At 29.6% G+C, this 10,909-nt stretch overlaps 1 protein-coding gene across 1 annotated transcript; it reads left to right on the plus strand.

The window, feature by feature from the left end:
* The first annotated feature begins 718 nt into the window (after window positions 1–718).
* LOC142240692 (protein FAM136A) lies at window positions 719–1,896 on the plus strand. Its single transcript, XM_075312397.1, has 3 exons — window positions 719–927; window positions 1,329–1,493; window positions 1,563–1,896. The coding sequence occupies exons 1-3, from the start codon at window positions 841–843 to the stop codon at window positions 1,749–1,751; spliced, it is 441 nt and encodes a 146-aa protein (XP_075168512.1). The 5' UTR covers window positions 719–840; the 3' UTR covers window positions 1,752–1,896.
* The last annotated feature ends 9,013 nt before the right edge of the window (window positions 1,897–10,909 follow it).

The following is a 10,909-nucleotide window of genomic DNA, read 5'->3' on the forward strand; positions in this document are numbered from 1 at the left end:
AACTGACGTTTATAGCACGGCGCCATTTGCAATGTGAATTAATAAATAATTTTTTTATTAAAAACTATTTGTGCGGGTTTATAAATCAAACACGGACCATATTTTTGTTCCGAAACTATACAAAGGATCAAATGAATAGCAGATCAATTGCCCAAGGAAAAATAAAATGTTATTTTGTAAAAACAAGCAACACCACCAACTTAATCCAATATCGCTCCCTGTAAAATAGCGCTCCAAGCTACCTAAAAAAACGCCGCTTTCTATGTGCGAAATAATGGTTTCCATAAAAATTTTTCGCAAGAATGAACATAGTACCGGCCTTAAACTCGAACTTAATACCCACCTTAAGGTGAGTACTATGTTCGGTTTTTTCACCAAAACACTAAATTAAAAGTACAAAAATATTTATGAAGACTATTATATTTTTATCAAGTCTTATCAAATAATGGATGGAAAAGATCCAATGAATTGGTTGATAATCATTTTATATTTCTAAATTAAATAATTAAGAAAAGTAACCGTGAAAAACAGCTGGTTTTCAGCTTGAAAACTGAACATAGTACTCAGCTTTACGGAAGGAAATGCTTTTCACCTCTTAACCTTCAGTGCCATCTATACCTTTATATTGCCTCTCTCAATTAAAGAGAGAAAAACTCAATCTTCTCTATTTTCCGCAATACTTTATTCAACCTAATGAAATAACGCTCCAATTTGATTTGACAGAAAACATTAGTGTTATCTCCATCATAACTAGCACGTTTGGAAAAAATTACACAATAAGCAGTAAAATTAAATATTTTATTATTTCTTTAATAAAATTATCTAAGAAAACACGACAAAATGATCCAACAACAACGTCAGAGAATCGAGCAAGCTGTCACTGAGATGATTGATGATATGGACAAGACACATTTGCGTAAGATGCAGGTAAACTTGGAGTAGCCGGTATTGGTACATACGTTGGGGCCAATAATGGTTTATGAAAGAATTTGTACAACCATAAATCTCTCCTTTGCCATAGTTAGGGACACTGCTTACCACTTCCTAGTCTCATATATACCATCTGCAAAATAATGATATGAAATATATTCATGTTGTGTCAGTAATTCAGAATATGACAACAAGGTTAGTGACTTCTAACCAAGAGGTCATATGTTCATCGTTCATTCCACGCATTCCCGGGAAATAATTTACTGTGTAGTTTGAAAACTTTGTTAATACCTTACCTATTTTTTTTATAATTTATTATGATTTTAAATAGCTAAAGATTCAATGGCGATGTTTAGCATAGCTTCATTGATAATAATCGTCTTTCTATTTTTTTACAGACAGATATGCATCTTTGTGCGGCCAAATGTTGTCAAGATAACACTTCCAGTGTTGATAGCGTTCAGCGATGTGTTGATCGGTGTTCAACTCCATTGACCAGAGCCCAAAATTATGTTCAACACGAATTGGGTGAATTTCAAGGCAGATTACAAAGATGTGTCATGGTATGTTTAGATGTTGCTGTCCAATTATGTAGCGTTAAATGATCACGTTCCCTTTCATTCCACATTTAGCAATGTAATGACGATGTTAAAGTGAAAATGCCAGCAAATCCCAATGAAGATGAAATTAGCAAATTTACAGACCAGTTCGAACGTTGCGCAGTTAAATGTGTAGATAAGCATGTTGGTTTGATACCTTCAATGATGAAAACAATGAAATCGGTACTGGCAAAAGGTCCTGACTCAATACCTCAAGTTTGAAAGTAAATGTAGTTGAAGATTATTTGTAATGATTAAGTTTTGATTATAAAGAGATTGAATGTTATTTTAATGTTATTTTCCCGAAATCAAGGAAAACCCCGTGAAAGGGCATTGATTGTTAAATAATATTCATTATTTGTTATAATTCAATTGATTTTTTATTTTTAGAAGTTTGAAAAAAAAAACTACTTTTATGCGTCTTACAAATATAAGTTTTTCCGGACGGAATGTCTATGTTTGTGAAGAATGTTACAGTGTGTCCAATCGATACGAGGACTAAATAATCGGTAAATGTGTTATCGATCCCATAAACATGCAGCAGTATCGATTATGCTTTCCGATTTAACTTTTAATATGGCCAATATATGGGATATGTTCGACACGACCACTGTCGTCCGGATAAACTTATAATAGTCTCCAAGGCGCATTACTGTTATTGGAGCCAAAGATTATAGAAGAGGAAGATGGGAGATTCGCTACTGAGCACATCAAACCATTTACCACATTAGTTGAATACTCGAACCAAACGCGTATACGACAAGTATTGACATAGCATTAAAATGCAAATAAAAAGAAATTAAGAGCACGAAATAAATTTCCATAAAGGGGAAAATGTATTTCTTTGTTGCTGCCTAAAATTTAATTTGATTGGAGCCACCACGGTGCAATTACAAGCGCAACAGTTCTGCATACAAAGGGTCATGGTTTGTCAAGTTGGTAGAATTCTACAAAAAATAGTAGATGTTTTACTGTTTGGTAGATTTCTTGATTTTTTGGTAGATAATGCAAAATACTCCTCTCTAACTAAGAGGTACTTAAATATTCTACAGAAATTAAATTTTGACAAAATTTTCTATAGAAATAAAATTTTGACGAAATTTTCTAAAGAAATAAAATTTTGATAAAATTAAATTTAAAATAAAATCTTAACAAAAATTTCTATAGAAATAAAATTTTGACTTAATTTTCTACAGAAATAACAATTTTGACAATATTTCCTAAAGAAATAGAATTTTCTATAGAAATAAAATTTTTGACAAAATTTTCCATAGAAATAACATTTTGACAAAATTTTCTATAGAAATAAATTTTTGACAAAATTTTCTATAGAAATAAAATTTTGACATAATTTTCTATAGAAATAAAATTTTGACAAAATTTTCTATAGAAATAAAATAGAAAAATAAAATTTTGACAAAATTTTCCTTAGAAATCAAATTTTGACAAAATTTGGTAGGGAAAAAAATCTTTGAGGATGACATGGTTATCTCATGGTTATATCATCTTAGAATTTCTCCCTGATGAAGAATATATATACTTTGTATAGTCGGAAATCGATATTTCGATGTGTTACAAACGGAATGACAAACTTATTATACCCCCGTCACCATTCTATGGTGGTGGGTATAAAAATCTGGTAGAAACAGCAGTGGTTACATTTTTTTCTTGCTTCAAGGTCTTGTGAATAAGAACTTCTAAAATTTTGTAGGTTAATAGAAAATTATTATATTCTTATTCTTATAGAAAATTTTGTCAATACTTTATTCCTAGAGAAAATTTTATTAAAATTTTATTCCTTGAAAAAATTTGTCAAAATTGTCCTACACTGAAAAAACAGTGAACCCACCAGGAAGAAAACTTTCGGTTAATTTTAGAAAATTTTGAATATTTGTAGAACATTTTAACTAAACAGTATTACAAACGTTGGCATCACGCCGATGTCCTAAAAATAAGTAAATACTTTTCGACAAATTCAAGAAAATTTATTAGACATAACTAAGTTTTTTCACTTGTTAAAGAAAATTTTGTAGTTTGAAGGAAAAACTTAGAGTTCAAAATTGCAAGAATGTCTTTAGTGACATACGAAGTTCATGATGGACGCATTTTTGGTAAAATTTACAAATTTAAAGAAATTCTGAACTATTTTGTGGAAGACACGAATTTAGTTAATCTTTATGTTTCATTTGAGTATATTTTTTCCTTGATATTAGTTAATTTAACTAACGTACACAAAAAATTATTAGAGTAAAGGAAACTTCCTCCAAACATAATAATTCCATGAACTAAAATAAAGTTAAATTGGCTTTAGTGAAATAGAGAGTTCACTTTTTTTTTGAGTGTAGAGAAAATTTTGTCAAAATTTTATTCCCAGAGAAACATTTTTCAAAATTGTATTCTTGTCTTTCTATAGAAAATTTTGTCAAAATGTTACTCCTAGAAATATTTTGTCCATAGAAAATTTGGTCAAAATTATATTTCCATGTTATCAAAATTGTATTGCAATAAAAACTTTTGTCAAAAATTTTATTCCTATCGACCATTTTATCAATATTTTATTCATAGAGAAAATTTTGTCAAAAATTTATACCTGCGAAAATTTTATCAATATTTTATTTGTGAAAAGTTTATTCCTACAGAAATTTTTGTCAAAATTTTATTTCTATAGAAAATATTATCAACATTTTATTTCTCTAGAAATTTTTGTCAAATATTTTATTCCTAAAAAAATTGTCAAAATTTTATTCCTAAAGAAAATTTTATCAATATATTATTCCTATAGAAAATTTTGTCATAATGTTATTTCTATAGAAAATATTGTCAAAATTTTTTTATCTATAGAAAATTTTGTCAAAATTTTATTTCTATAGAAAATTTTATCAATATTTTATTCCTACAGAAAATTTTGTCAAAATGTTATTTCTAGAGAAAATGTTGTCTATAGAAAATTTGGTCAAAATGTTATTTCTCCACTCAAAAAAAGTTTACTTGGATCCCAAGATTTTGACCTTCCCTTAACGAATTTTGGTATTGATTCTGGCTTTAAATCTAGGGCTAATAAAATTAAAATTAATAATTCCATGAACTAAAATAAAGTTAAATTGGCTTTAGTGAAATAGAGAGTTCACTTTTTTTGAGTGTAGAGAAAATTTTGTCAAAATTTTATTTCCAGAGAAACATTTTTCAAAATTGTATTCTTGTCTTTCTATAGAAAATTTTTATGTCTATAGAAAATTTTGTCAAAATATTATTCCTAGAAAAATTTTGTCTATAGAAAATTTGGTCAAAATTATATTTCTATAGAAAATGTTATCAAAATTTTATTGCAATAGAAACTTTTGTCAAAAATTTTATTCCTATCGACCATTTTATCAATATTTTATTCATAGAGAAAATTTTGTCAAAATTTTATACCTGCGAAAATTTTAGCAATATTTTATTTGTGAAAAGTTTATTCCTACAGAAAGTTTTGTCAAAATTTTATTTCTATAGAAAATATTATCAACATTTTATTTCTATAGAAATTTTTGTCAAATATTTTATTCCTAGAAAAAATTTTGTCAAAATTTTATTTCTTGAGAAAATTTTGTCCAAATTTTATTTCTGTAGAAACTTTTGTCACAATTTTATTCCTAAAGAAAATTTTATCAATATATTATTCCTATAGAAAATTTTGTCATAATGTTATTTCTATAGAAAATATTGTCAACATTTTTTTATCTATAGAAAATTTTGTCAAAATTTTATTTCTATAGAAAATTTTATCAATATTTTATTCCTAGAGAAAATTTAGTCAAAATGTTATTCCTAGAGAAAATTGTATCAATATTTTATTCCTACAGAAAATTTTGTCAAAAGTTTATTCCTAGAAAAAATTTTATCAATATATTATTCCTACAGAAAAGTTTGTCAAAATGTTATTTCTAAAGAAAATGTTGTCTATAGAAAATTTGGTCAAAATGTTATTTCTCCACTCAAAAAAAGTTTACTTGGATCCCAAGATTTTGACCTTCCCTTAACGAATTTTGGTATTGATTCTGGCTTTAAATCTAGGACCAATAAAATTGAAATTAGGATACAGATCTCATTTATCAAATTTTTATTCTCTTTTCGCGGTTTATTAATTAATGTACTCACGTACAAAAAAAATGCCAGTTTAAAAATCCAAATTATAACGGATACTTCAAGGTACAAAATGTTTTTTTAATTCCAAAAAACTTTAAACCAAAGACGCTAAATCCTCAAAATAAGTCTTAGCCTATATTTGAAGCGTTTCTATCTTAAATCCAAAATTTCAATATTTCAGATAATTTAAGGACAATTTCTTTAAATCAAAAATGTGTTTCGTTACTTCAAGGAAAATTACGATAGTTCAAAGACATGTGACTTTAATGGAGGGACGCAAATTTACAAAATTTGTAGGAAAGATTATAAACTTTATTTTAATTAAAATTTCATTATTTAAAAAAAAAATTGTAAATTTCGCAATCCTAAAATTTAGGTTGCGTAATCTTTAATATCACGTAAATATTTTTTTCAGTGTATAGAAAACATTGTCAAAATTTTATTTCTATAAACAATTTTGCCAAAATTTTATTCCTTGAGAAAATTTTGTTCAAAATTTTATTCCTTGAGAAAATTTTGTTCAAAATTTTATTCCTTGAGAAAATTTTGTCAAAATTTTATTCCTTGAGAAAATTTTATCAATATTTTATTCCTAGCGAAAATTTTGTCGAAATTTTATTCCTACATACATTTTTGTCAAAATGTTATTTCTTGAGAAAATTTTGTCTATAGAAAATTTGATCAAAATGTTATTTCTGTAGAAAATATTGTCAAAATTTTATTCCAAGAAAATTTTATTCCTTGAGAAAATTTTGTTAAAAATTTTATTCCTTGAGAAAATATTGTCAATATTTTATTTCTAACGAAAATTTTGTCAAAATTTTATTTCTATAGAAAATGTGTGAAGTACCCTTAAGTGCACCCAGAGAAGGAATATGATCATCTCAAACATGTTTTAAGAGCAAAATGTTATTTTTGGGTGGTTTTCGCAACCATTTTATTTTCTCAAAAATCATGTATCTGATATCGGCAAGCAGGTTATATTTGACGAGAAAATAAAATTTTAGTGACAAACATGTTACATGGTCACCATACAAAAATAACATTTTGCTCTTGAAACATGTTTGAGGTGATCATATTCCTTCTCTGCGTGTGGAGAGGAATATTTTGCGAAATCTGACAAAAGATTAAAAATTCTACGCATTTACTAAACAGTAAAAAATCTACCATTTTTGGTAAAATTCTACCAATCGTGGTCTGAGACCAGTATTACAATGCGTAACCCCGCAAATTTCATTATTTTAAAGAAATTTTTAAATTTCGCAATCCTAAAATTTTGGTTGCGTAATCTTTAATATCACGTAAATATTTTTTTCAGTGTATAGAAAACATTGTCAAAATTTTATTTCTATAAACAATTTTGCCAAAATTTTATTCCTTGAGAAAATTTTGTTCAAAATTTAATTCCTTGAGAACATTTTGTCAAAATTTTATTCCTAGGAAAATTTTATCAATATTTTATTCCCAGGGAAAAGTTTGTCAAAATTTTATACCTACAGAAATTTTTGTCAAAATGTTATTTCTAGAGAAAATTTTGTCAAAATTTTATTTCTATAAAAAATTGTGTCAAAATTTTATTCCTTGAGAAAATTTTGTTAAAAATTTTATTCCTTGAGAAAAATTTGTCAATATTTTATTTCTATCGAAAATTTTGTCAAAATTTTATTTACCCCTTAATATTTTGCGAAATCTGGCAAAAGATTAAAAATTCTACCCATTTACTATACCGTAAAAAAATTTACCCTTATTGGTAAAATTCTATCAATCGTGGTCTGAGACCAGTATTTCAATGCCTAACCCCGCGAATGACAATGTTACTATACCTACCCCATGCTATGTGGATAGTATAAAAATGAGAACAAATCGTTTGATCACATTATATTTTATAATTTCAAACCATGTAGATAAAAACGAAAGACTTTTTTGACAGAATATCGAAAGAATGATTATTTAACATCTGCGAAAGGCATACTTTTTTATTGATTTCACTGGCTTTGAGCATCAACTTTAAAAAGTAATAAAAAGTTTCATTCATGTGTGCTTTGATATCGTTTGATTTCATCACAACCCAGACGTAAAAACATTTTTAATTAATCCTTTTGCTCCCAATAATGATGGTGAACGCCGATAACTACGATTGTACAAAAAAGCAATAGTCATTACCACTACTGACATAATTATCCACAGGATCACTGACAGGCATATAATAGACATATAAAAGTTAACTGTAAGCCAGCGTTGAGTATAAAATCAAATCAGGAGGTTGCTATGGCCTTTAAAGGATGCCACAAGATATGTTTAAAATGCTACAAAAAACATTACTGGAATTCGAAGATTTTGACCCTTCCTTGAGAATTTTGATATTGATTCCTAGAAAATGATACAGCTTCTTTAAACCAAATATATCTTTGTTTACAGTTTTTGTTTGCCTTGAAGTCATTAACTAATGCAAAATCTGTTGTTGTTATACCCTGCACCATAGAATGTGTGGTATACTAACTTTATTATTCCGTGTGTAACACATCGGATTATTGGTCTTAGATCCCATAAAGTACATATATTCTGGGTCGTGGTGCAATTCTGAGTCGATCCAGCGATGTCCGTCCGTTCAGAAGTTTGTTCACGTTAACTTCCGAATGAAACAAAATATCCACTTCAAACTTGGAACAAGTTGTTGTTGTACCAATTTTTAATGCAATTTCATCTATTTTGTTCAGCTAGTGTCCAGATGAAGAAACTCTACGACAATGATGGGATGTGTCCAGGGTGATTCCGACACACCACGGGTAAGTTTAGCTGGCTAGTGAAAAGGCGACAAGTTTCATGTAGCCTTTGGTTACAGTTGGGACACACCTCAGCTGCTATCAATCACTGATAGGTAGGAATTGAGGCGGCTGCACTTGCCTGATCTTAGTTGGGCTAAAACTACGCTGCTCTGTTGCACTGGGATGATCTTGGTCTCAATGTAGTGAGTAGTGTTGCTGAGGATTTCGTTGGAGATATCTTCAAGTATTTAGCAGTGAAATAACTGAAGATCAGCAAGGTATACGTTTAATCGACCGCGTATGTCATGAACAATGGGCCCAGATACCATGATTGTACAATGGTCCGCATATGCTTCAATCTCGACGTTCTCGAGAGATTAAACTGTGCCGGAGATATCACTCCACCTTGGGGAACATTCCTTGAAAATTTCAACGAAATCGGTTAATTTTCGTCAAATTTTCAAAAAGTCCGTCAAAGGGGAGGTCTCCTCCACCACCAGATATCACATGATCACTAAAGTAAATCGGATCAGCCGTTTCCAAGCTTACATACAAATAAATAAAAAAATATACTTCGAATTTTATAGGCATATACAGAGGATAAAACTGTTTTGAGTTCTGCCTTTAACTTCAAATGGAGTGGATTTTGATAGTCTGTGTGTGTGTATCAAAGGACGGTAAAAATAACCTTAACCGTCAATTAAGGTCTTTGAATATATTTATTAAATATTTCGATAATTCAGAAGTATCCTTATGAAACATCTTGGAAATAAAAGCCTGTGTTTGTAGCCCCAAAAATCTTATTTTAAATATCTATATAAATATTGCTGATATTGCAGTATAAATACAAATGGAATAGTATGTATTGTCAGGATTTCTCTGTGCTGGAATTCCTCAAAGATATAGGTAATAGAAGAGTAATTCAAGTATATCTACGGCAGAGGAGAATATTTTGAACAAATGGCAAGAATTCTTCGAATCTACCAAACAGTAAAAAATCTACCATTTTTGGTAGAATTCTACCAATTGTGACAACCATGCTTGTGTGGTTCTCATAACAATCTCAAATCTAGACCTTATCGATTAATTAACCCTTTCACTACCGATGTCCACCTGGGAGGACACGACTTTGAGAGTCGATTATACATTATATTTATATGCTTTATTTCAATTTTTTGTTGGAGTTTGTTAAGGGGGTCCTTCTAATATTAACTTATCAGTTTTATTTAGTCGAACATGTGTTTCGTCAATTTTATTCTAGGTTTTTTCTATGAAATACCCATTTTTTATTTCTATTTCGATTAAGTCATGTCCTCTATAGTGGACATCTGTAGCCAAAGGTTGTACAATTTATAAAACCGTTTAAATCAGGGATCCGGAGCGGTCCATTTTTTCCGCTCCGCTCCGGAGAAAAAAAAAAACCGCTCCGCTCCTCGCTCCGCTCCGAGAAAAAAAAATCGCTCCGCTCCGCTCCACGCTCCGCTCCGCTCATCTTCGAGAAAATTATAGTACAAACATTGTATTATTTGTTCAATTGAGTTTTATTTTATTTAGAAAAATCGGGCGGTACATATATGGGAGCTATAGCTAAATCTGAACCGATTTCGATGATTTTTTGCACATATAGTTAGTGATATAGAAGATTACATTTCGCCAACTTTGAGTAAGATCGGTTGATAAATAAGGGTTTTATGACCTAATTTGACAAAATCGGGCGATACATATATATGGGACCTATGTCTAAATCTGAACCGATTTCGATGAAATTTTCAGACTTAAAGGGTGATACAGAAGATTATTTTGTGCTAAATTTGACGACGATCGGTTAGTAAAAAAAGTGCAACGTGACCCCATTTGTCGAAATCGGGCAATACATATATATGGGAGCTATATCTAAATTTGATCCGATTTCTTCCAAATTCAATAACGTTCGTCCTTGTGCCCAAAAAAACTCCCTGTACCAAATTTCATCAAAATCGGTTAATAATTGCGACCGAAATCCTGTGAACAACAAATACATGGACAGACGGACGGATGGACGGACAGACGCCAAGCGCTAGATCGACTCAGGAGGTGATTCTGAGTCGATCGGTATATATTTTATGGGGTCTAAAATCAATATTTCTTGTAGGCACATTTTTTGGCAGATCAAACTTATTATACCCTAACCACTATGTGGTTTAGGGTATAATGACTTTAAAACAATGTGTTGAAATATTTTATTAATTTTGAAGATTTTTTCAGAAATATTAAATCCATTTTGACTTCATTAAAACGAAATTTGCATTCATGTTAGGATACACATTTTTATGTCGAATCACTTAGCTATAAGGACAAACAGACTTCATTGAAAAGTTTAGAGACTTTTAGACAAGGAAAAACTTTTTTTCAGAGAAATACGTCTTCTATTCTAAGCAAAATTCGTATTCGTATTTTAAGCATGTGAAATATTTGGCCTCCCGACAATATTCTTTGCGGTGCACCATCTAC

This window comes from Haematobia irritans, chromosome 5 (genome assembly GCF_050003625.1).
Source record: "Haematobia irritans isolate KBUSLIRL chromosome 5, ASM5000362v1, whole genome shotgun sequence".
NCBI lineage: Eukaryota > Metazoa > Arthropoda > Insecta > Diptera > Muscidae > Haematobia > Haematobia irritans.